Below are 27,902 nucleotides of genomic sequence, written 5' to 3'. Positions count from 1 at the left end.
TATTTATTTTTGAGAGAGATAGTGTTTAACGGTGAGAAAAGAAAGCATATGTTTAGGAGTGCCTGGGTGGCTCAACCAATTAAGCATCTGACTCTTGACTTCATCCCAGGTCATGAGCTCATTGTTTGTGAGTTCGAGCCAGACTCAGCTGTCCGCGCAGAGTCTGCTTGGGATTCTTTCTTTCCCTCTCTTCCTACCCCTCCCCCCCCCCATGTGAGCATGCACATGTGCTTTCTCTCTGTCTCTTAAAATAAATAAACTTAAAAAAAAAAAGCATATGTCCACAAAAATACTTGTACATGAATAATTTATAGCAGCTTTATTTGTAATAGCTGGAAACTAGAAACAGTCTAAATGTCCATCACTAACTAAGAAGATAAATAAATTGGTATATCCTTAAAACAGGGGTGTCTGGGTGGCTCCATGTTAAGCATCCAACTCTTGATTTTGGCTCAGGTCATGATCTCACAATTGTGATATTGAGCCCCACATTGGGCTCTGCACTGAGTGTGGAGCCTGCTTTGGAGTCTCTCTCCTCCTGCCCCTCTCTTTGCCTCTCCCTGGCTTGCATGCTCCCTCAGAATAAACAAACATTAAAAAAATACTATTCAGTAATGAAAATGAATGAATAATTCATACATGCTACTACATGGATGAATCAAGTATGCTAAGTAGAAGAACCTAGATCAAAAAGAGTACATATGAATCCATTTATATAAGATCATTGGAAATTTAAACTATTGTATAGTGACAGGAACTGCTTTGGGAAGGGAGGGGCAGGAGGAGATTGTAAGAGTGATGTGTTTATTGACTGTGATTATGGCTTCATGTGTGTATACATATGCCAGAACTGATCAAACTGTATGGTTTGAATATGTGCAGTTTATTTTATGTCAGTTATACCTCAATAAAGCTATAAAAAAAATCCCCATCCAATTTGGAGAATGTGTGAGGCTCTCACTACTCTTACTCCCTCATTTCCATCAGTGGGAATCTCTAACTGCTTTTCTCTTATCATAGGCAAGTGATTCTTGTTGGGCTGGTTGTTTACAATATTTCTGTTAGTCCCTTGGCATCCAGTGGTACTTGCAGCCTCTTCCTGCAGAAGTTTCCTCAATCTGGGATATAAAACAAGCCCAAGACCGCTCTCAAGTGGCTCACAGTTTTTTACCCGGAATACATTCACCTGGCCAGCTATCAGTGAGTGCAGCTACTTCGAAATTACAGCCTTCTACTCTGTTGTCATGGATTACTTCAAATGGCTAGTCTTCAGATTTCTCAGGTAGAAGTCAGATAACCAGTCTGCAGAATCCCGAATCTCTAAGAGACAGATAATCAAGCTTTCAGAGTGGTGTCCTTGAAGCCCACCCTTACTAGGCTAGAAGTGAGGGTAAAGGGGTAAAGCACCAATCCATTCCTCTGATTTGAGAGTGGTATTGACAACTCTCTAAAGAAATCCCTTTTTCCCAATTTCCATCTCCTCATTAGATCTCTCCAAATGCTCTCCACCTCCACTCTTTTTAAAAATAATTGGAAGTGGGTGATCAGCTAAGTATTGTAAAATTGCTTCCCCTACTTTCCCTTCCTTTGCAGGTCTTGTCCATGTGGTCTAACACCTTATTTTGAGTAGTGGGAGTATTAGCAGGTAGTGCCTTGGAACCCTCAGGTAAGATTGAGACAGAGTTTATGTGGGTATCATGTTATGTGCTGTTAATAGGACTTTCTGGAAGTCTGATTTATTTTTTTAAACTTTTTAAATGTTTTATGTATTTCTGAGAGAGAGAGAGAGAGAGACAGCATGAGCAGGGGAGAGTCAGAGAGAGAGGGAGACACAGAACCCGAAACAGGCTCTAGGCTCTGAGCTAGCTGTCAGCACAGAGCCCGACGTGGAGCTTGAACCCACGAACCGTGAGATCATGACCTGAGCCGAAGTCAGACGCCCAACTGACTGAGCCACCCAGGCGCCCCTCTGGAAGTCTGATTTAATTTAAAAACATGCACTTTACTTGAGATTAGTGAAATTCTGGGAGCTTCACTTTTCATTTTGTCCTTATTTCATGGCATTGGACATATAATCTTATCTATAGTACAGAATTATAGCTGTTCCCTAGTTTTATTATTGGTGGAATAATTGTTTCTTTCCTTTTATTCATGCTTGTAAACTTCAGGGAAGTAAGTAAACATGCCCTTACTGCTGCTTCTTCCCCTGCCTTTTTATTAAATATTGAAGTCTCCTTGTTAAAATAGTCATCTCATTATTCCAGTCCTCACAGACCTTAGTCTTCTCTAAACTTCTGTGGAATTTCTTAGTAATAACTGGTGTTTATAATTGTTGTTTTATTCTTTTGTATTTAATTTGTCTCAAATACTTAAGTGGAATATGTTTTCTCTATTTTTAATTTGTTATTTAAACAATGATTACTTTTAAGAGAGAGCGTGCACATGTGTGTGTGAGCAGGGAAGGGGCAGATAGAGAGAGGGAGAGAGAATCCCACACAGGCTTCATGCAGTCAGCAAAGAGCCCAATGGGGGACTCAATCCCACAAACCTGTGAGATCACAGCCTAAGCTGAAATCAAAAGCCAGATGCTTACTCAACTGAGCCACCCAGGCACCCCTGTTTTCTCTTTTTAAAATGGAAGAATTAAAATGGATTACCTTTGATATCTGGAGCTCAGATATTTTAGGAATCTCAGAACTCTTTTGGGAGAAGTAGGCTAAGTGATATTATTTGGAGTGTCATAAGTAATGAATAAGTCAGATTTCAAGTGGTTGGCCAATATTACATGGGAATGTCATGATGGTAAAGTAATGATGGTAAAGGATTAGAACACAGGATATATCAACTCCATTCTTTTGTCTGACTTCTAGAAATTTTAGTTTGCTTTCCACCAAGACATGTCAGTCTCCCTTTCCCTCCCATAACTGGTTTATTACTGCTGGAGTAGTAGGCAATTTCAGGAATAGGGATTACATTTATTAAAGTCTCATTTATTAGATGTTTTATATTCTCTACTTTATATCAGGCAGAGGGTGAGTTATCAAAGTAATACATTGATCAGAGATGAGCCCTGGGCTAACTGCTTAATTTTGTGTATGTTTCATTCTGCTCTTTTGTTTTACGTGCACAGGCTGCAAAAATATAATTTGAATAATGAAAAAAGGAGTTTTGGGGTAAGTTGCCTGTGTTAAGGAGCTAATCTGTCTTCACAAAAATTCCTATGACAAAGACCTGACTCTGAAACTAAGTGAAACATTTAAGGCATACAAAAATGTTTTTAGAGTAAAACAGGAAGGAAAGCAATGGGAAGCAATGTAGTCTTTTTGCCCTGCCTGCATTAGTGCTAGTCAGCTGATAACAGTTTGTTTGAATCACAGGGAAACCACCAGCGTGATGAGATTTAGTATGGTCAACATAATTAAGAGGTCATTAATTTTAATCATGAGTCTCCGAAAGAGTAACTAAATGCCTAAAAGAAGGAAAAGCAACAATAGTGACCCTTTTTGCCCCCAAATTAACTGTGTAACACAAAAATCATTCCAGATGGTTCACCACTGAGAAGATTTTCATGATTTTTCTATCCTAATTCATTTCAGACTTAGTGAGATTCCTCTTAAAGAAGGATGTATTTTTGTGGCATGACTATGTTTTTTTTTTCTTGTTAAACAAATATATGTTAATTTGTGAGACATTTAGTATTTCAAAGTTAAGTAGTAAGTCACATTTTTGGGTTCTGAGTGGAATAGTGTCCCTCCCTCTCTCCCTCCCTTCCTTCCTTCCATCTTCTCTTTTTTAAAAAAATATTTCTATCCATGGTCCTCAGCTCCTGAGTTCATGCCTGTGTAATTCTTTCTGCTGTTTATTTGGCAATGTCTCTGGTCTTCCTTGAGAAGTTTAGCTTGTTGAGTATGGTCACAGGTGAATGCATTTTTAAATTGTATTCCTATATGCCTTTTTCAGCTTACAGTATTAAGGTCTGATTACATGTAAGGCAGATATAAGGAAAATTAATAAAATTTTAAAAAAGGGCTTTGAACATGTTTATACATTAAATAAAGCTAGTAACTTTCCTGTATGCCATTAAGTATATAGAAATAAAAACATTAGGGGAGACCGGGTGGCTCAGTCTGTTAAGCTTCGGCTCAGGTCATGATTTCAAGCTTCTTAGTTCAAGCCCTGCTGTCAGCACAGAGCCCACTTCGGATCTTCTGTCCCCCTCTCTCTATGCCGTCCTCTGCTCATTCTCATCCTCTCTCTCTCTCTCTCTCTCTCTCTCTCAGTAAACTTAAAAAATTACATTAAGGGGTGGAAAATCTCATTAATAGTGGATATAAAATAAATAGAAATGAAGTTAACATAAAATATATGGGGCTTTATAAAACAACTATAAAACTTGAGAAAAGGGAAGATATAACTAAGGAATCATATCTGTTGATTGAAGACTCAACATTGAGAAAGTATAAATCTTCCTAAACTAATTTATAAATTTAAATGTAATATCACTGTTCTAAAGTACAGGAAACCTAAGAACATATGTGTGAGACTAGCGAAGAAAACTTTGAAAAATAACAGTTTTGAGTACAGTGTTCCCTATCAGATTTTAAAATATATTGCGGAGTACTGAGATTAAAATAATGTGGTATTGAGCCCAGAACTGACGATGAAAGGAACAGAATTCTTAAAAAATCCAGAGAGAGACTCATATATATATAAGAGTTTAGAGTATGGTAAAGGTGATACTTCAAATCAGTGGGAAAAGGATGGTTCCTGGAGAAATAATGAGGGACAGCTGGCTTATTATTTGGCAGAAAAACAAGGTAGGATACCATACACTTCTCCAGAGTAGATTTTAGGTGGAGTAATGATTTGTATGTTAAAATTGAAGCTGTGAATGTACTAAAGGAAAATATTTGTGAGATATATATTAACTTTGGAATCAGGACAGTACTTCTGAGCATGACAACAAAGACAAAACCTTAAAATAGATTTGACTGTATAAGAATATTACCCCACCCCACCCCCAACCAATAAAGATGGGAAAATGTTTGGAATATGTAAAGGAAAATTCAAATCCTATGTATTTAGAGAGCTCTTAAAAATGTCTCGCAGGAACTCCTGGGTTGTTGAATCGTGGAGATATGGGGAGAGTGGCACTCTCAGAGTGTGGAAGCCCTATGTCCTTTCCCACTTACCTTGCCCTATACATCTCTTCTCTCTGGCTGTTGTGAGTTAAATATACTTCCCCTAGATCGTGGGTATGCCCATGCTAATCTGTATTCTTTTTATTTTTATTTTATTATTTATATATTTTAATGTTTAATTTATTTTTGAGAGTCAGAGAGAGACAGTGTGAGCAGGGGAGGGTCAGAGAGAGGGAGATACAGAATCCGAAACAGGCCCCAGGCTCTGAGCTGGCAGTCAGCACAGAGCCCGACGCGGGGCTCGAACCCACGAACCGCGAGATCATGACCTAAGTGAAAGTCAGACGCTTAACCGACTAAGCCACCCAGGCGCCCCTGTATTCTTTTTAGATAAGACCTGATACAATAGTGTATAACTAGATTCAAGAATGTGTTTGGTTAAAAAATCCCCTTCTAAAAGTCAGAAGCTTAACACTTAGCTTCAATATCTGAAACTGTCTATTATCAACCTCTGATCTCTAAAAATACACTCCAATATAAAAATTCTTACCCATCCTCTCATTTAAAGAGGGTACTCTGTGGTTATATAAATAAATTCAAAATAATGTACTGGGGAAAAAAGTCTTGCAGTTCCATTATATGAAATATCCAGAATAGATCAATCTACTGAGACTAAGGTAGATTAGTGGTTGGTTGCCTAGATCTGGGAACAGGGGGAGGGGGAATGGGAAGTGACTGCTTATGGGTATGGGTGTTCTTTTTGGGGTGATGTAAATGTTCTAAAATTAGATTGTGGTGATGGGTACATAGCTCTGGATATACGAAAAATTATCAAATTCTGTGCTTTTACTTTTTTTCAAAACAATTTTTTAAATGTTTATTTTCTTGAGAGAGAGTGAGAGAGCATGTGCACACAAATGGGAGAGGGCGGAGAGAGATGGAGACAGAATTCAAAGCTGGCTCCATGCCCTGAGCTCTCAGCACAGAGCTCGACACAGGGCTCCTGAGCTGAAGTCAGATGCTTAACTGACTGAACCACCCAGGTGCCCCTCAAATTCTGTACCTTAAATGAGTATGGTATTTGATTTGTATCTCAATAAAACTGGTAAATTTTTTATTGCAATCCTACCTCCATAGAAAATAGGTTAATATCATAAATAGGCATGTGAAAAAAAGAGAAAGATGGATTGCAAATCTAATTTGTTTCACATTTTGTACTAAATGGGAAACTAAATCAACATTGAGCTGCCATTATTTTAAATCTTCCAATTGACAAAGATAATAATGCTTACTACACAGACTATAAAGAGATATACTCCTATGTAGCTAGTGCAAGTATAAATTGATCCAGCCTTTGTGGGAGGGAGCTGAGAGGGTAGATAATATAAACAATATATATATATATATATATATATATATGTATGTATGTATGTATATGTGTGTGTATATGTGTAGCTAGGTATATATATAACAAAAAAAAAATCCCTTAAACTATTTATGCTCCTAAAACATTTGTTTCAGCAATTCCATTTTTAGAAATTTACCCAAGGTTTTTCCCTCACTTAATAGTCTATTGCAAGCACCTGGCACCAGGTGCTGGGCACCTGGCTGGCTCAGTTGGAAGAACATGCAGCTCTTGATCTTGGGGTCATGAGTTCTAGCCCCATGTGGGGTGTAGAAATTGCTTAAATAAAACTTAAAAAAAAATCTATTGCAAGCATCTCCATGTCATATAATGTTTCAGTAATTTGAATAGTTCCATACATATACGTGTTGAGGGGTAATATTCTGTACAAAACACTTCTATAAGAATTAATGTTTTTATATGGACTTCTTTAATCTCTTGATTGTTCAGAAATTATTAAAAACAATTTTAGGATGGGTTTCAGGGAAACTGAGAAACACCATTGAAGAACAAGTTAATTGCAAATTGCAAGGTATCTAATTTCTTGCTTTTGGAAGAAAGTTCAACCTCTTAATCCTTTAAGCTATGTTTTGGAGTTTAAGACAAACATTTTTTTAAACGTTTATTTATTTTTGAGAGAGAGACAGAGCATGAGCAGGGGAAGGACAGAGAGAGAGGGAGACACAGAATCTGAAGCAGGCTCCAGGCTCTGAGCTGTCAGCACAGAGCTGGATGTGGGGCTTGAACTCACAAATCGTGAGATCATGACCTGAGCTGAAGTTTCAGCTCAAAAGCTGAACCCCGCGAGCCCCCATGTTTTGGAGTTTTAATGGTGAACAAGACTCAATCTCTGCTTCGTGGAGTAAATGGACACTTAAATTACCTTGTGCTAAGCGATATAATTAAAGTTAATCTTGGGAACATATAAAAATGCTCTTGTCCTACATGGGCAAGTAAAGCTTCCTAAGATGTGAAGTGTTTATGCTGACAGGTGAAGGAAAACTTGGGAATTACCAAAGTGAAGAGGAGTTTAAAAGAAGGGCTTCTGGTGCAAAACTGCATGTGCAAAGGCCCAAATGTAGGTGAAAATGTAAAGTGGTGAAGATGAGGGTGTAAATAAGGGCCAGATTCTGGGCCTTTTGGGTCACATTAAGGATTTTATCCTAAAGATAGTAAAGAGTCATTGAAAAATGTTAATTAGGAGGTTAGTGTGTCTTGGTCATATTTTTGCTGGTTAACATGCTGATTGCAGTGTGTTGATGCAGTTAACTTTGTTGGAACAAGATCGTCTTTTAGAAGGTAGTTTTTGCAATTCAGGTGAGAGGAAATGATGGTCTATTCTAGGGTAGTTAGTGGAAATAGAAGTGGGATGGCATCAAGGTATCTAGGAAGTAGAATGTTAGGACATTGTGTTCACTTGGGTATGAGGGATGGGGAAGAGAGTCCAGGATGATGTCTAGATTTATTTATGTCTTGATCAACTGTGGGAATATTGTTGCTACTCACCAAGATAAAGCAGATTTGGTGGAGAAGATAATACCCCTTTTCTAATTTACTCATGGTCCATTCAGACAGAGATGTTCAGTAGGCAGTCTGAAGCTCTGAGAGATAGGAGCTGGAGCTGGAGATAAAGATGTGAGATCTTGATATTTATTTCCTTGAGAGAAAATTGGTTTTGTAATTTGGGATAATTTCCTTTTGCATTTTATGACAGATATATGTTAAGCTTATGCAGAGAGAGCTGCTTGCCAAATAACAGGCTTTCTGAGAGTGTTTTGTTGAATATGTTTTACTTTCTGCATTATAGTTGTGAAATTGTGAGATTCCCTAATTGATACTTGTTTTTTTAGTTTCTTTTCACAATTTTCATGGTATTTGGAAATCCATTGCAAGAAAATTCCTTATTGTATCCTTTGTTAAATTTTTTAAATGTTTTATTTATTTCTGAGAGAGAGAAACAGCATGAACAGAGGAGGGTCAGAGAGAGGGAGACACAGAATCTGAAACAGGCTCCAGGCTCTGAGCTGTCAGCACAGAGCCTGACTCAGGGCTTGAACCCATGAACTGTGAGATCATGACCTGAGCCAAAGTTGGACACCCAACCGGCTGAGCCACTCAGGCGCCCCTGGATAGACATTTAAATTGTTTCCTCCCCCCCCCCCCCAGTGCTACTGTGTTCATATTGTCACTGTGAAATTTCCTGTGCATGTATGTCTCTGCACAAGTGTGAGAATTAGGAAGTGGAGCTACCAGGTGGAAGGAGATATGTATCTTCCAATTTTATCAGATATTGCCTAATTGCTTTCTATAAAGAGTTATATTGATGTACACTCTCACTAGCTCTGTATGGGACTATATATGTTATATCCTCTCCTATGTGTGATATTGTCACTATTGTCAGACTGTAATACTTTAGCAGTCTGATGGGTATGAAATGGTGTCTTGTGATTTTAAATTTGTTTAATTAATTGCTCATAAAGTTGGGCATCTTTTCATATTGATTGTTCATTGATGTTTCTTCTGTAAGTTACTACCTATTCATATTCTATTCCTCGCCCCCCCCCCCACCGTATTTTCTGTTGGCTCCCTTGTCTTTTTGTTGTTGTAGAATTTTTGTACAAATGAACTAATCCTTTGTCAGTGAAAATCTCTCTGCTCAATATGTAGTTTGTCTTTATTTTTTTTTCATGTTAAAACTTGACCTTGGGGGGCTCTGGGGGGCTCAGTCGGTTAGGCGTCTGGTTTTGGCTCAGGTCATGATCTTGCAGTTTGTGGGTTACAGTCCTGCATTGGGCTCTGTGCTGACAGCTCAGAGCCTGGAGCCTACTTCACATTCTGTGTGTCTCTCTGTCCCTCCCCTGCTTGTGCTGTCTCTCTCTCTTTCTGTCTCTCAAAAATAAACATTAAACAAAAACCCAACAACTTCATTTTCTGTGACTTGAGACTTAAAATTTACTGCTCTATAAAATACACTTACTTTGCATATATACTTTTTTTTTTTTAAGTTGTTTTTATTTTTGGAGTGCCTGGGTGGCTCAGTTGGTTAAGTGTCCGACTTCAGCTCAGGTCATGATCTCGCGGTCTGTGAGTTCCAGCCCCATGTCAGGCTCTGTGCTGACAGCTCAGAGCCTGGAGCCTGCTTTGGATTCTGTGTCTCCCTCTCTCTTTGCTCTTCCCTCACTCGTGCTCTGTCTCTTAAAAATGAATAAACATTAAAAGAAAAAATTGAAGAATATTGTCTAAAAAAATTTTTATTTATTAAAAAAATTTTTATAGTTTATTTTTGAGGCAGAGAGAGACAGAATCTGAAACAGGCTCCAGGCTCTGAGCTGTCAGCACAGAGCCCGACGTGGGGCTCGAAACTATGAACCATGAGATCATGACCTGAGCCAAAGTTGGATGCTTAACTGACCAAGCCATCCAGACACCCCAAGATTTTTTATTTTTAAGCAACCTTTCCACCCATTTTGGGGCTTGAACTCACAACCCCTAGATCAAGAGTCTCATGCTCTACTGACTGAGTCAGCCATATATATATATATATATATAAATTTTAAAAAGTTAGTTTTATCTTTCATACATAGAAAAATTTAATCAATCAATGGTATTGAATGATTATATATTTGAAAATCTTTTACAGTCATAAATGATACACATCAGCAAATGTGTATTTTTTTTGAGAGAGAATGAGCTCATGCAAGTGGGGGAGGGGCAGAGAGAGAGAGAGAGAGGGAGAGGAGAGGGAGAGCGGGAGGGAGGGAGGGAGACAGAGGATCCTAGGCAGGCTCTGTGCTATTAGTGTAGAGCCTGACTCTGGGCTTGAGTTTAGGAACTGTGAAATTATGACGTGAGCTAAAATCAAGAGTCTGATGCATTGATCCCATGGTTTGTGGGTTCGAGCCCCATGTCAGGCTCTGTGCTGACAGGTAGCTCAGAGCCTGGATCCTGTTTCAGATTCTGTATCTCCCTCTCTCTCTGACCCTCCCCTGCTCATGCAGTCTCTCTCTCTCAAAAATAAAAAAAAAAAATTAAAAAAATTAAAAAACAGAGTCTGATGCTTAACTACCTGAGCCACACAGGCTCTCCTGTATGTACTTTTTTCAGTAGACTTTATTTTTCAGAGTAGTTTTGGGTTCACAGCAAACTTGAGCAGAAAGTACAGAGAATTCCCATGTCATCCCTGCCCCACATACTTAAAATCTCCTCCACTATCTACAACAGGCATCACAGTATGGCACATTGGTTGCAAGTGAGGAACCTGAATTGACACATCATTATCACTCAAAGTCCATGGGTTACATTAGGGTTCATTGTTGGTGTTGTACATTCTGTGGGTTTGGACAAATGTATAATGACACCACCCACCATCATAGTAACATGCAGAATAGTTTCACTGCCCTCAGAATCCTCTGGGTTCTGCCAATTCATCCCTCCCTTCTCCTTAGTCCCTGATCTTCTTAATGTCTGCAGTTTTGTCTTTTACAGAATGTCATATAGTTGAAAACATACAATGTGTAACCTTTTTGGCTTCTTTTACTTTCTTTTGGTATGCATTTAAGTTTCTTCTTTGTCTTTTCATGGCTTCGTAGCTCATTCCTTTTTAGCTCTTTTGAGTAATACCCCACTTTCTAGATATACCACAGTTAATTTATCCACTCACCTACTGAAGGACATCTCGGGTGCTTGGATATTTTGTCAGTTAAGAATAAAGCTGCTGTAATATCCCTGTGTACGTTTTTGTGTAGATCTAAGTTTTCAACTCATTTGGGTAAATGTCAATGAGCACAGTTGCTGGATTGTATGTTAAGAGTATGTTTAGTTTTTCTGGGGCTTCTGGGTGGCTTAGTCATTTGAGCATCTGACTCTTGATTTTGGCTTAGATTGTGATCCAAGGGTTGTGGAATCCAGCCAGGCGTCAGGCTCTGTGCTGAGCCTGCTTAAGATTCTCTCCCTCCCTCCTTCCCCTCTAAGCCCCCCTACCCTGCTTTGCCCCCTCCCTGCTCAGACTTTATCTCAAAAAAAAAAAAAAAAAGAAAGAATATGTTTAGTTTTATAAGAAACACTCAAAATGTCTTCCAGAGTGGCCATTTTGTATTCCTACCAATAATAAATGAGAATTCCTATTGCTCCACATTCCACCAACACTTGTCAATATTTTGGATTTGGGCCATTTTAATAGGTATATAGTGGTGTCACATTGTTTTAATTTGCATTTCCCTAATGATTTGATGATAGTCCTTAATCATATGATGTGGAACATCTTTTCATATGCTTATTTGCCATCTGTATATCTTCTTTAGTGAGATATTTAGATCTTAGGTCCATTTTTCAAATCGAATTACTTGCTTTTTCATTGTTGAGTTTTAAGAGTTCTTTGTATATTTTGAATAACAGTCCTTTATCAGATATATGCTTTCCAAATTTTTTCTCCCAGTCTGTGGCTTTCCATTCTCATAAGTAGCATTTACTTTTACATAAATATCAGGCATTTTTGTTTGTGTACTGTAGTTTTCTAATTAATTGATTAGTGTCCTAACATAAGAAATCAAGATTTTGGTATGTCCCACCAAATAAGATAAGCCAGAACCAATAAAATTTTAAACCTAAAAACACGTCCAACTAAAAAGTTACAAAAAGAACAAATCTTCTGTGCTTTAATGTCCAAATTTAAATATTTATCTAATATATATTATATTTAAAACAGTTTATATATTATATATGAAGCAATTTATATTACATTAAAACATATATAACTTCTGTGGAATATAACAGATCACATTTATTTTCTTCACTGTTTATATTGTTCAAGCAATTTCTTTTCATTCCTCAGTATATTTCAAACATTAAGTTTTGTTAAATATTAATATTTGAACCCCTTTTCATCACTTTGTATCCTATCCCACTTTAAAAAAGTGCTTTTACCACCGAATGCAATATGTATACATGTTTTATATCTGTTTATTGTCTTAACCTCATATAGATTCCATGAGAGCAAAGACTTGTTTGTTTACTACTATATCTTAAGTCTCTTATACACTGTCTGGCATTCAATAAATGTTAAATATTTGTTGAATGAATACAAAACATTGCTTATATTCATACAAATATTTTAAAAAATTTTTTAATTTTTTAATTTTAAATTATTTTCAGTGTTTATTTTTGAGAGAGAGACAGTGCAAGCAAGGGAGGTGCAGAGAGAGAGGGAGACACAGAATCTGAAGCAGGTTCCAGTCTCTGAGCTGTCAGTACAAGAGCCCGATGCAGGGCTCAGATTCACAGACTGTGAGATCATGACCTGAGACGAAGTCAAGATGCTCAACTAACTGAGCCACCCAGCCGCCCCTACAAGCTATTTTTAAAAAGCTATTGCTGATTTCAGTGGAGCAGAATAGAGAGCCCAGAAATAAACCCACAGTCATATGGTCAATTAGCCTTTGACAAATAAACCAAGGATATACAATGGGAAAACGTCTTCTCAACAAATGGTGATGGGAAAACTGGACAACTACATGCAAAAGAATGAAATTAGACAACTTCCTTACACCACACACAAAAATAAACTCAAAATGGGTTAAGGACCTAAATGTGAGACCTTAAACCATGAAACTCCCAGAGGAGAGCAGAGGCAGTAATTTCTCTGACATCAGCCATTGCGATATTTTTCTAGACATGTGTCCTGAAGCAAGAGAAACACAAGCAAAAATAAACTATTGGGATTACATCAACATCAAACGCTTCTGCACAGCAAAGGAAACAGCCAACAAAACTAAAAGACAACCTACTGAATGGGAGAAGGTATCTGCAAATGACATATCTGATAAAGGATTAGTATACAAAATATATAAAGAACTTCTACAACTCATCATCAAAGAACCCAAATAGTCCACTTAAAAATGGATAGAAGACATGAGCAGACATTTCTCCAAAGAAGACATACAGATGGCCAAGAGACACATGAAGAGATGCTCAACATCACTTATCATTAGAGAAAAATGCAAATCAAAACCACAGTGAGATACCATCTTACACCTTTCACAAGGGCTAAAATTAAAAACACAAGAAAAAATAAGTGTTGACAAGAATGTGGAGAATAAGGAACCTTGTGCACTGTTGGTGGGAATGCAAACTGGTGCAGACACTCTGAAGAGAACAGTATGGAGATTCCTCAAAAATTAAAAATAGATATACTAGGGGTGCCTGGGTGGTTTGGTTGGTTAAGCATTCAACTCTTGATTTCAGCTCAGGTCATGATCTCACAGTTCGCGAATTCAAGTCCTGCATCAGGCTCCATGCTGACAGTACAGAGCCTGCTTGGGATTCTCTCTCTCCCTCTCCCTCTCAAAATAAATAAATAAACTTTAAAAAAAAGTTTAAAAAAATTAAAACAATCTACCATATGATCCATTAATTCTATTGGGTATTTACCCAAATAATATAAAAACACTAATTCAAAAAGATATATGCACTTCTGTCTTTATTGGAGCATTATTTACAATAGCCAAATTATGGAAGCAGCCCAAGTGTTTGCTGGAAGAATAATGGATAAAGATACACAATAGAATATATACAATATACATATGTATATATACACACAATGGAATACTATTCAGCCATAAAAAGAATGAAATCTTGCCATTTACAACTACATGGATGGATCTAGAGGATATAATGCCAAGCAAAATAAAGCAGAAAGAGAGGTACCATATGATTTCATTTGTATGTGGAATTTAAGAATAAAAAAAAAGAAAGAGATAAACCAAAAAAAAAAAAAAAAACAAAAAAAAAAACCCCAGTGTTATCTAGAGAAGAAACTGGTGGTTACCAGAGGGGAGTTGGTGGTAGGGGGTATGGGGAAATACGTGGAGGGGATTAAGAGTACACTTATCTTGGTGAGCATATAAAATTGCTAAATCTCTATATTGTACGTCAGAAAATAACACTGTAAAGTGTACTGGAATTAAAAAACTAATATGTGATGTGAAAATTATATAAAATTCAAACTTGTTTCCATAAGTAGTTATATTGGAACATAAAAAAATTGCTGCTGATTTCAAAAGAGTTGTTATAGTCTTTTGTTATTATCTCCAAAATTGATTTTATGATTACTGCTGATTTCAGACAGTTGTTTTGGTCTTAATTTGTTCTCAAGATTAATTTTACAAAGACCTCATACAGCTGAAAAGGGTTCAAATCTCTGCTCATTACTAACTGCTATTCAGAATTTCAAATTTTTTTTTTAATATTTTTTATTTATTTCTAGGAGAGAGAGAGAGACAGCGTGAGCAGGGGAGGATCAGAGAGAGAGGGAGATACAGACTCTGAAATTGGCTCCAGGCTCTGAGCTGGCAGTTAGCACAGAGCCCAATGTGGGGCTCGAACCCACGAACCGCGAGATCATGATCTGAGCGAAAGTCGGACGCTTAACCGACTAATCCACCCAGGTGCCCCAAAATGTTTTTTTTTTAAATGTTTATTTATTTTTGAGAAAGAATGTGAGCAGGGGAAAGGCAGAGAGAGAGGGAGACACAGAATCTGAAGCAGGCTCCAGGCTTTGGAGCTGTCAGCATAGAGTCTGATGCAGGGCTCAAACCCACAAACCACAAGATCATGACCTGAGCCAAAGTCAGATGCTTTCCCACTAACCCGTCCGGGCACACCTACCTGTCAGTAACTTTTGACATAGTTAATCAATTATTTTCTTACATTTTTTTTTTAACTTCCCTTCTACACTAAAGTCTCTTGGTTTTCCTCTTACCTCCTTAGCTGCTCCTTTTGTTTCTTTTGCTGTTTCTCCTTGTTCTGCCTGACCTTTAATACTGAGTGCCCAGACCTCAGTCCTTAATCATTTTTTCTATTTTCATGTTTTCCCAAAAATGCCCAGTCTCGTGGCTGTGAATACTATCTGTATGTTCATGATTCCTAAACTTACATCCCCAGTGCAGACTCCTAAATTCTAGATTCATTTTTATCCATCTTGATGTTACCACTTGTATATATAATAAATATTTCAGATCAAGTCCAAACCTGAACTCCAGTTCTTCTCTTCCCAGATCTGTTCTGCCCATAGCCTTCTCCATCTCAGTTGTTTACAACTCTGTCCCTTTGGCTGTTTCAGCTAAAAACTTTGAGTCCATCCTTATTTTCATATGCACCTGCTCACTGGTATACCTGTGCATGTGCTCATACTATATCCAACTCATGAGGAAATCCGCTTAGCTCTACCTTGCAAATATATCCAGATTAGCATTTCTTACCACTGATTGGATTTAGTTTAAACCACCTTCATCCTTTACTTGGGTGATCTCTAGTTTCCTAACTGGTCTCTTTGCTTCCTTTTTTGTTTCCCTCCAATCTTCTCCATACAGCAGCCAGAGTGATTCTTGAAAAATGAAGTTGTATTGTGTCTTTTCCCTACGTCACTGGGTCCCCATTTCACTTAGAGTAAAGGTAGGATCTTTATTATTTGTCTCCTAAGCCATAGGCTGTTAATGGTGATGGGGCTCTCCATTACTTCTCTCATTTCTTCTCCTGCATCTCTCCCCATTGCTTGTTCTTTTTAAAAATAAAAAAAAAAAGTTTATGTTTGAGAAAGAGAGGGAGAAACAGTGCATAAGCTGTGGAGGGGCAGAGAGAGAGGGAGACATAGAATCTGAAGCAGCTCCAGACTCTGAGCTGTCAGCACAGAGCCCAATGTGGGGCTGGAACTCGAGCTGTGAGATCATGATCTGAGCCAAAGTTGGATGCTTAACCGACTGAGCCACCCAGACACCCCTCCTTTGCTTGTTCTGTTTCAGCCATATTGGCCTCCTTGCTATTCCTTTAACACACCAGGGCTGTTGCATTGGTGTGATATTACATCCATTACACCCTTGTCTATGTGGTTCACTTCTTCAGGCTTTGCTCAAATGTCACTTCCTCAGTGATGACTATCTTGACTACCTTATTTAAAATTGTGGCAACTAAATCATGGAAAGAGCCTTAATGTCCATCAACTGATGGAAAGGATCAAGAAGATGTGGTTTATCTATACATTGGAATACTACATGGCAGTGAGAAAGAATGAAATCTGGCCATTTGTAGCAACGTGGATGGAACTGGAGGGTTTTATGCTGAGCAAATTAAGTCAGGCAGAGAAAGACAGATACCATATGTTTTCACTTCTGAGTGTAACAGGGGAAACTTAAAAGAGGACCGTGGGGGAGAAGAAGGGGAAAAAGTAATTGGGGAGAAGGAGGGAGGCAAACCATGAGAGACTCTTGAATACTGAGAACAAACTGAGGGCTGATGAGGGTGAGGGAGAGGGGAAAGAGGTTGATGGGCATGGAGGAGGGCACTTGTGGGGATGAGCACTGGGTGTTATATGGAAACCAATTCGACAATAAACTATGAAAAGAAAAAATACTAAAAAAAAAAAAAAAAGTGTGGCAACTGTCCCTGCCCCCTGCTCTGCCCCTCACTTCTGTTTTACCCTTTTTTTTTTTTAATGTTTTATTTGTTTCTGAGAGAGAGAGATAGAGAGACAGAGTGAGCAGGGAAGGGTCAGAGAGAAAGGGAAATACAGAATCCGAAACAGGCTCCAGGCTCTGAGCCAGCCGTCAGCACAGAGCCCGATGCGGGCTTGAACCCATGACTCGTGAGATCATAACCGGAGCTGAAGTTGTACACTCAACCAACTGAGCCACCCAGGCACCCCAAGCTTTTTTTTTTTTTAATAGCACTTAGCACTTTATAGAGTACTATCTAAATGACTTATTTATTATGTTCGTTGTTAATTGACTGTCTTCCTCTTCCCGTGTAAGGTCTAGGATGTAGGGATCTTTGTTTACTTCATCTGCATATCCCAAGCAATTGATACTTGCTCTTGTTTGTTGTTAAAGGAAGGGAAATTTCAAGTTTCTTCATTGGTCTGAATTTTTCTAGGGTTTTTTTTTTTAAAGTTGTTCAAAAAATTTCCCCCTAACTTTAGTATAACTATTTTGATTCTTGTCTTTGGATGTTCAAGGATTCTACTTGATTATAAGTTGACTGTAGGGATGGGATCGTTGTAGTATAATTTTGTTGTGATGTTACAGTGAATTCCTCCTTAGCTCCTTTGAGATTTCTTTCAAGGCCTGTTTTAGAAATCCTATATTAGTGTATATTCTGGAGTATTATATTGCAAGAATTTCCCATTTCTCTCAACTTTAAAAGAAATTATAGGTATAAAAATGGTTAAGTAAGGTATATAGGCTTATCCTTGTATGTGGAAAGAGCTGACTTTTTCCTTCTTTCATTCTAAGTCTAGTTTTGACGTTTAAGCAATTATTTGTGTATTCTTTCTTATTTACTCTAGAGACATATAGTAACATCTATAGAAGGTTATAGAGGCAAATTGGAATAAGTAAAAACTGGAGCAAAAGGGAACTGGAGAATTACACATAAATACATGTACACTGAGATGCAGGTATAAGCATCATGAGTGGCCTTGGGCTTCAGATTATGTAATTGTTCTTAATGTTTTGATTGTTTTAGTGCTGCATCTCTCTATCCAATAAACAAATGCTTACTTGGTAACTAAATAAACTAAATGGATCATAGTCTTTGCTCAAGGTCTCTTAGTTTGGCAGCAAGACCAGTGGTTGGATTTATCATATTGAGTGCAAGTGCTCTATTTGATTTGAGTATGGGTTGCTTTGTGGAGGTGGTGGTGTTGAGTTGCTCCTTCCACTGAAGAAAAGGTACTTCAGTGTCACAAGTTTACTATCCTAAGGTTCATGGCATGACCAGTGTCTTTAAAACCCTGAGCCTGTTTATTAGGCTCTTAAATTTGTATTCTTCCAGATCCTGTTTACAGATCTTATAAAATTGCAGTGTTTTAACAGAGATGAAATACTGGTCTAAAAACAGCCACTTTACTTTCATTTAACAGTTCTGACATTTAGCAATTGGCTAAAGTTTCTTCTAATTCAAGATTCTGGGATTCTGGGATTGTAGCTCATTTCCTGTTAATGTTTTTTTCTCTATTCATATTCCTATTCTGTATTCTTCTCTTAATATAACAAATGTTATATCATACATGCAGGTGCCATGCAAATTGTAAAGCTGTGAGTATATATGGCAAAACTGTTTTCATTATGTACTAAAACAGATTTGTTTTTGTTAATGGAGAAGCCTGGAAAAGTTATAGATGTGATTTGGTTGGCAGCCTAAGATACGTCATAGATAGAACACTGAAAGACCCAGAATTTTAGTTATTTACCTGCTCTGATTTTCAGGATATCCTGTGGCTTAAGTACCATTTCCAGTTGCTGAAAAGGATAAAAGGTGAATAGCCATGAAAGGAGGAATATGGTCTCTGATTATACTTTTTGACACTTTTGTCTGGGCTTGCCTAGGTATCCCTACCATCTTGCTCCTTTCTCTCATTGTGAGTCTGCAGACAGTCCCATGTTATCTGATACTTGGTCATCCTGACAGTATTATCAGTCACAATGTTCTTTCCTTATAGAGGTCTACTCTCCCCCTGTTATGAACCATGAAGTTTACAGTGCTCTCTTCTCCCTAAAGATATTGACCATGTCATGCCACTGATACGATAAGCATTGCAGTTTAACTGCTCTGGTTAAACATTTGATTTTAATTCTTTAAACACTGATGGTAACTACTTTGTTTTCCTGTGATGTCAAAACCTACTATATAGTGATCAGATTCTTGGGAATGGACTTTCTTGTAGAAAGTCAATTAAAGAAATTTTTTTTTGAGATATACCTTCCTAAGTTTATTGTGATTGCAAGACAGAAATACCTTTTTCTTCAGCTTTTATTTTTCTGGGCCCAGTTGAAAGCAACATTATGTAGTAGTCTATAAGTTTGTAGTTTTTTCCTTTTCCTCTGTTTCTTTCTCACTAAAGTGACCTTACCCCCCATTTAGATGACTAATACCTTCATTCTAGCTTTACACCCTTGACTGTGAAAACTGGAAGGGACTATTAACCAGTCATCTGTTACTGTTGACTTATGGATCCCAGCACAATAGAGGGATCAGGTCTTCTTCCACCACATTCTTTTATGGCACAGTAGATGATATTAACTCCTACTGTAATTACAGTGGCATTTTACCTGTTTGCATATACTAACTGCCTGGACAAGAAATTCAGGCTGTTGGAGGAGGATCATAGCCTTGTAATATAGTACTGATTTTTTTTTTTTTTTTAATGAGGAAAAAACCCAGAGTTTCTTATCTGGTAAAAATAAAACATTATCAGTATTTCCTTTGACTGATTTTCTGTAAATAGTGATTATTTGCTATTGAATGTGATAAAAAGAGAACTTTCGATAGAGATCCAGGATACCCCTGTTAAGGAGAGAATTTGGAGCCCTAGGAACAGATGCTCTGTACTTCTTCCCTTCTTCCATCTACACTTCTCTATGCAGAATGATGATTTTGATAATATTTGAAGAGTGCTACTCTCTTTTTAATGATAGACTTGGACTCATAGGGTTATTGGCACCTGAGTAATAACTTGAGTGTGTGCTGTTCATTCGCCTGCACCATACTGCTTGTATCTCCATCTTGGGCTATTTTGGTTGCTTCTTTAATTATATTCCTTTCTGGCTTGAATGGTTTTATTTTGGATATTGTGTATCAGCAGGGGAGAACAAGAAGGGAGAAGAGTACGTGCTCCTTTAAATACTTTTGTTTTTGTTTTTTTGTTTATTTTTGGGGGTAAGGGACAGACAGAGAAGGGGACTGGGATCCAAAGTGGGCTCACTGCTGACAGCAGTGATCCCGAGCCCCATGTGAGGCTCAGATTCACTAATCATGAGATCATGACCTGAACCAAAGTGGGACGCTCAGCTGACTGAGCCACCCAAGGTGCCCCAACTACTTTTTCTTAGATTTATTTTTTTTCATGGGGAAATGGTAGAATAATGTTTACAATCTTTAAAAAAGAAATGTAATGGGGCTCACTCAGAAAGATATATGTATGGACAAAAGATAAAGTCTTTTTTTTCCTGGGGTGCCTGGGTGGCTCAGTCAGTTTGACATCTGAATCTTGATCTTAGCTCAGGTCTGGATCTCGGGGTCATGAGTTCAAGCCCTGTTTTGGCATCTGTGATAGGTATGAAGGCTACTTAAAAAACAAATTAAAAAAAGTTTTTTGCCCCTAAAATGTTAAGCTGGATAAAAAATTTTACAAAAAGCCACCACTATCTTCCCCAATACTTTTATCTTTTAGGAAGTACATACGAGAGGCTTTTGAAAAGGATGACTGAAACTTCATATAAATTTTGGTGAGGGTTTTCATGGCTTATAAGTTTTTTCTTTTTTTCTCTGTGTTGAAAGCATGAATGAGAACTTGGAGGAAATCTTGCTTGGGAGAAGATAATCATATCCAGGTTCTAATTTTCCTTTGAATGCTTATTCCAGGATAATTGAGTGTTAGATCTGGAAGTAATTTTAAAGATGACCCAGTGTATTCCTCACTTTGGATGGGTGAGAGAACTGAGGTTTGGAGAGATTAAATTATGATCTCAAAGACTCATATTAGTTGGTAGAGAGTTAGACTAAACTTTTGGTTTCCCTTTCCAGTCTGTGTTTTTTACAATAGTCTTCCCCATTACAGGACTGAATTTCTTATGGGTTTTTGCCTGGTTTGCTTAGTAGACCAATATGAGCAAATAGGAGCAATTATAACATTTCTTACCTAATATTTGGGCAAAAAAGACCTTTTAATTTCATTGAGACTTCTCAAAAATAAAAGCTAGTCATTTTAAAAAGGTGGCTTAATATAGATTTGCAATAAACATTCATTCAGAGCCTTAACACTTCTTTGTACTGACTACAGAGTTGGCTCTTTTTGTTCTTAGAAGAGACACACAGAACTTTGAGACCTTGGAAAACCAAGTGGATTTTCAAATACTGTCTTAGCATATAGTATAGCACTGTGGTCTAGACTAAAGTAATAAAGTTAGAAAAAGTGTATTTGACATATATTTTTTGGAAAAGGGCAAGAGTATTGAAGTGTTTGGAATTTGGACTTGCTACTTTATTTGCTGATCGTAGGCCTGTTTTAACTTTTTTGCTTCTTTTTCAAACCATTTCAAATTCATGTTGAAAGTATGTGATAAATTGATTTAATTACTCCTTCCCTTTTGGGCCCATAAAATGAAAATGAAAAGAGATTGTGTATTTTCTTTAACATAGATAATTATAGCTGATATTTATTGAATACCCAATGAGCGTCCTGCACTGTGCTAAAGATTTTTATATGTATTTAAAAATTTATCATCTAGCTCTGTGGGAGAGATTGTCATTGCTGTATTTTGTAGTTGACACTGAAGCACAAAGAACTTGTTGATGTTACATAGGTAGTAAGAAGTAAGATACTGAATTCAAACACTGGCTCTTTAAAAAAAAAAACTCCGTCCCATTGCCCCTCAACATGAAGGTGTTAGAGACCCAATTCTAAAGGACCCAGAATTTACTGAACAAAGGGGTGGCTGTTCACATTACAAAGTGATGTAGAGATTTATTTTAAAAAGCAGATTTCCACGGATTGTACTCTCTGCTCCCTGGCCAAAAATGCAGGGGGAGCCATCTCATCCTAGAGCCATCTCTAGGAGCTTTGGTCATCTAGCTTTGTCACGTATTGAGACAGGGCTGCCGTTGGGTCAGTGGACTATCCCTGAGCCAGCCATTGTCCTTTCTTTGCCAAGAACAGTCAAGCATTGCCCACAGTGGATAAAACTGTTGAGCTGAAAGAGGAGGTTGGTTGGGGATGGTAGGTGCCATCAGGGACATACAGGCAACTCCTCTCAGTATCTAAATGGTTATTTAATGTATATGCAACCTTTAGGAATATATCTATTAAATAAAACAAGGAATGCAGGTAATAGTTTCAAAATCTCTACATTATAGTTTCTTTTATCTTTGTTAATTCTTTAGGAGGTAGTTATTAGAACCTCAAATCATCTTTGTTTACATATTTAATCTTTAATATTTATGTGCCTATTAGTGATCTTAAATATCCTGTTTTTACAATTTAGATTGCATCATCATGTGACCTAGTCTTAGATTATTAATTTCATTTTGAGGATATTGCCATGGTTCACGTGGAAGTTAGGTTTTTTTTTTTTTCCCACGTGTGTGTGTGTGTGTGTGTGTGTTTTGGATTTCAAATGGATGGCTACAATTCTTCACACCATTTCTTTCAAGTAATTTTCTTGAAAATTAAAGAAAATGTAGTGCTTGTATTAGTCATACTATTTAGTTATTTTTATGGATCATTTTATAAAAATAGTGGTTTAAAAAGGTTATTGCTACATCAGGGGCATGCAGTTATCTGGGTAGGGAGAGTTCTATTTTTGTGCTTCTCATACAACTTCGTTTAATTCACAGCTGAAAGTGAGCACCATGTGATTAGAAATGTCTCAGTGTTAATACTTGCTGCTAGATTTTTTCCTATTCTAATTTTATGTTTTTAGTTAACTGTTTACTGAGTTGATCATAAAACACTGTGATGCAAGAATAGATAAGTTCAGTTCTTGGGGTACAGTCAACCAGAACTAAGTCCTAAAAATTGTTTTCTTGTATGTATTTTGTATCTGAGAAAGGATTTTCATTTATATTTTTGTACTTAATATTTATAATAAGGAGTCAGTCAACCTTTCCTCTAAAATGCCAGATAGCAGGAAATATTTCAGGCTGTGTGGGCCATATGGCCTGTCTTCCTAAACTACACAACTCTTCCATGCCATTATAGCATGGAAGCTACCATAGATAATATGACATGAGCTTGGCTGTGTTTCCATGAAACTTTATTTGTAGATGTTGAATTTTAACTTAATATAATTTTCTTGTGTCCTTAAATATTATTCTTTTGTTTTTTCCAATCATTAAAAAATATAAAAACCATTTTTAGCTCATGGACATAAAAACAGATTATGGGGTCGCCTGGGTGGCTCAATTGGTTAAACTCTTTTGTTTGTACCTCTCTTTAAAAAACTGTTTTGTAGAAGTAAATTAGTAGAATTGTACAATGAGATAAGATTGAAGAATATATGTAAAGTTTCTATCAAATTGTATGTTTAGCAGAAATCAGTGATTGAGTCAAATCTTGACCTGCTGATTTCAGCTAATTTGCCTGAAAGAAATTGAAGATGGGGGTGCCTGGGTGACTCAGTAGGTCAAGCATCTGACTTTGGCTCAGGTCATGATCTCACAGTTTGTGGATCGAGCCCTGTGTTGGGCTCTGTGCTGATAGCTCAGAGCGTGGAGCCTGCTTCAGATTTTGTGTCTCCCTCTCTCTTTGCCTCTCTCCCCCTTGCACACTGTCTCTCTAAAATAAATAAATATTGAAAAAAATTTTTTTAAAGCCCAGAAATTGGAGATTGAGTAAAGGGAGGTTAAATAAAGGTAAAAAAATAAATGAAGAACATTTCTGATAGAGTAATTGTGGAGTTTCTTTCTTGACTCAACAAGCATTTTGAGTGTCCATACTGCTATGGGAAGCTCAGATGAGTAAGAGAAGTGAACAGCGATAGAGACATGCATGAAGTGTTGTGGGAGCGTAGGACTGCTGTGTAATCAACCTGAAGCGGGTGGAGGAAGAGATTCCAAACGGACCCCACCTCCTGGGAAGATGATGGCTGAATTTCTTTTCCCCCTTTATTGGCTTTAAAATAATTTAAAAGTGCATAGTTATTGCAAATACTAAATAGTCCAGAAGTATAAGTAGTAAAAAGTATAAATCCTTATTTACACTTTCTGCTCTCCAATCCTTACCCTTCAAAGTTATAGTTAAGAGATTGGTAAATATGCTTCCAGATTTTTTGCCTATGCATATACCAACAGCTTCTTTTTTCTCCACAAAATTGGCTTCACACTATATTATAATTTTGTCACTTGCTTTTCCCCACATATAATAGTCTAGCATGTATATGTTTCTATCTCAGTATGTACAGATCAATCTCATTTAAAAACTTGCAGCTTCACATAATGGATTTACCATCATTTATTTACATTATTTCCTATTGTTGGACATGTAGGTTTTCAACCTGTTACAAACAATGAATCTCCTTGTGCAGATATGTTTGTTTTCTTTTATGCATTAAGTTTTACATGATAAGTAGCATATGTAGGCAGATGAAGGGAGTTAAGATTTATGTGAAGGGAAAATGTTTTCTAGGCTAAGGAAACAATATGTAATGTGAAAAACACTGCTGAAGAAAATGGCACTTTTAGTTAGGGGAGAAGAATGTTTGTTTCTCTGTTGTGGAAGTACAGCACCTCTTGTTTTCTTGAACTTTAAACTGTTATGTTGGAGTATTTTATTTTATGGAATAAGTATCTCTTTACTGAATAATTTATTGTTGTTACAATTTTCTTATTTTGGAGATTAAAAACTTTTTTCCAGTAAATGTTACCAGTTGGAGAAGTAGAATCACAAGCTGATAAAAATCATTATTAGGGGGATGGGAGGTGTCTGGGTGGCTTAGTTGGTTAAGTGCCCCACGTCAGCTCAGGTCATGATCTCACGGTTCGTGAGTTTGCATCCGGCGTTGAGCTCTGGGCTGACATCTCAGAGCCTGGAGCCTGCTTCGGATTCTGTGTCTTCCTCTCTCTCTACCTCTTCCCCACTTGTGTTTTGTCTCTCTCTCTCTCTCTCTCTCTCTCTCTCTCTCTCTCTCTCTCTCAAAAATAAACAAACATTAAAAAAATGATTATTTGGATGTTACATAGAGTTCAAGTGGGTAGTTCTGGAAATAGAGTGTTTATCATAGCTATCTTTTTCTTAGTTCTGTTGTCTAATTGAGAGTTTCTTACCCAGAGTTCAAAATAACTTTTTGGGTGGTTAGTCCCCCATTGCTGTTCATTTGAAACACATTTAGGTATCTGAAAATGTGATAGATGGCTTAAAGTAGATGAATTGTGTTTTGTTATATCTTAACTCTTAAGTGTGAATTCTTACTACTCTTAAAAAGTTTTAGTTGCTGTTGTTCCAAATTTCCATTTTTGGAAGTTGTTTATAGTGTGATATCAAGTACTAACAAGTGTTATAATTTTATAATTCCCCTGATGATTAAGAGTTATCTACCGATTTCTTAAAAATACATTGGAAACAAAATGGTTCATTAAACAAGGTTGACATCTTTCTGAACTATTTATAAAAGTTTTTCTTTTTTTATTGTTAGGGATGCTCTGTTGTGGTTAGATGTCCTTTGTTTAATAGAAATCTGAGTCTTTGTTAAAGTTCAATTTTAAAATTTCTTCCTCATTAAAAAAATCAAAACACATACTAAATACTTCTAATTAGTGTCATTAATATGAATAATATGAATGCTTTGAGTCAGTCACCCTAATGTTTTCTCTCACTACCTTAAACAATGATTATATAATCTTCTATTGCATGTTTATGAAGTATTTATGCTTAATTCTAAGGTAATTATTTAATGTGAAGGGTAATTTTTAAGTATTCATATCTTTTTTCATTTAGAGTTATTTTTCAACAGTAAAGTATAAATGTGGGGCGCCTGGGTGGCTCAGTTGGTTAAGCGTCCGACTTCGGCTCAGGTCATGATCTCACAGTTGTGGGTTTAAGCCCTGCTTCGGGCTCTGTGCTGACAATTCAGAGCCTGGAGCTGCTTCAGATTCTGTGTCTCCCTCTCTCTCTGACCCTCCCCTACTCACGCTGTCTCTCTCTCTCTCTCTCTCTCTCTGAAATAAATAAAAAACATTAAAAAAAAAAAACCCAGTAAAGTATACAGGTAAACACATGATAACTTAGGGGGGAGGGGAAACGTGGAGGGGAGGTGTGGGGAAGGACTGGTGGGAGGTGGGGGGCACTTTAAAAAAATAATGAACACATGATAACCTACTTTATATTTACTTTTTCTAGGGCTGCTTTGGAAGAAGTAGAAGGAGATGTGGCAGAATTGGAACTAAAACTTGATAAGGTGAATTTTACTTACAAATTTTTTTTTTTAAAACATTCTTGTTTTCTGTAAACAGTGATTTGTGCCTTTATTACTAGGTGGTTCACATTACTTCTTTTATCTCTTTGAGGGTAAATGTCATTATCCCAGTTTTACACACGAGGAAATTGAGGCTATAGACATAAAGTAGCTTGTTGAAAATCTGAGTGCCAGAGCAAGACTTTGAACAGTATCTGGCTGCAAAGCTAACTAGAGATCCTTTATATTGTCGGAACTTTGTTTTCTTCTTTTCCGTCAAAAAGATTGCATGTATCTTTTTGATGCTTAGTGGGTTTCATACATAGCCTGACCATTCTTGTTTATAAATGTGGGTGTGGATACATTAAATACATATAAAATTTAAAATACTGATTCTTTTTTTAAAGCTAATGCCAGAAATATTCAGTGTATATTTAATAATTGATGTTAAATGGTTATATTCTATGTAAGGGTAAAATGTATATTGATTCCTATCTTCTATATTAATTATTGATAATCTTTTTTTGTCTGTACCCAAGAAACATTGCCATATCGCAGGCAGAAATATGAGAATGAGTTAAGACATGGCTTCTGATTTCAAGTAACCATTGTTTAGTGAAATATCTCTTAAAATTTATGGAGTTAAATCAGATGTACATACTTGAAATACTTTTTCTGAAAATAATTTCCTACTTATTTAATTGTTATTGTAAATTGTATTGCTCCATAAAGCAGTGCTTCTCAGACTTTACTATGCATAGGAATCACCTGGGGATCTTGTAAAAATACAAATCCTGATTCAGTTAGTCTGGGGTATCTGAGATTCTGTGTTTCTAATCAGATTCCAGGTGATGCCAATGCTGTTATTCCATGGACTGCACTTTAACTAGCAAGGATATAAAACACATATTAGTTGAGTTGAAGGTTTTGAAATCATGAAATGTATGTATATAGTATATAATGTAAACAGTATAGAAACCATATAAAGTAGTAGTATTAATTATGTATGTTAAACCAGAATTTTAAAAAATGTTTAGTAATAGCTTATTTTCGTGTACTACTCTATGGTTTTTAAAACACTTTGACATACAGCCTATTTTTAAATGTTTTTAAATGTTTATTTTTGAGAGAGAGAAAGAGAGAGAGAGAGAGAGGGGCAGAGCACGAGTGGGAGAGGGCAGACAGAATAAGACACAGAATCTGAAAGCAGGCTCCAGGTTCAGAGCTGTCAGCAGAGCCTGAGCAGGGCTTGAACTCACAAACTGTGAGATCATGATCTGAGCCCAAGTCTGATATTTAACCAACTGAGTTACCCAGGTGCCCTAGTATGTTTTTTGATTTTTACAATAATTCTGTGAGTTGGGTAAGACAAATGCTACTGTTCTCATTTTATAGGTGAGGCTACCGAAGCCCAGAAAGTGC

At 37.0% G+C, this 27,902-nt stretch overlaps 1 protein-coding gene across 2 annotated transcripts in view; it reads left to right on the top strand.

Annotated features, from left to right (window-relative positions):
- ACAP2 (ArfGAP with coiled-coil, ankyrin repeat and PH domains 2) overlaps positions 1-27,902 on the top strand; it is a 147,201-nt gene that overhangs the window by 23,725 nt on the left and 95,574 nt on the right. For both annotated transcript variants that reach the window (XM_039230373.1, XM_039230372.1), the window contains exon 2: positions 26,426-26,483. In XM_039230373.1, coding sequence (XP_039086304.1) covers positions 26,426-26,483 — 58 coding nt within the window. The remainder of the gene's footprint in view (positions 1-26,425; positions 26,484-27,902) is intronic.

This window comes from Hyaena hyaena, unplaced genomic scaffold (genome assembly GCF_003009895.1).
Source record: "Hyaena hyaena isolate Hyena2069 unplaced genomic scaffold, ASM300989v1 scaffold_45, whole genome shotgun sequence".
Lineage (NCBI taxonomy): Eukaryota > Metazoa > Chordata > Mammalia > Carnivora > Hyaenidae > Hyaena > Hyaena hyaena.
The sequence above is the reverse complement of the archived record's forward strand: the minus strand, read 5'-3'. Positions and strand labels throughout refer to the sequence as shown.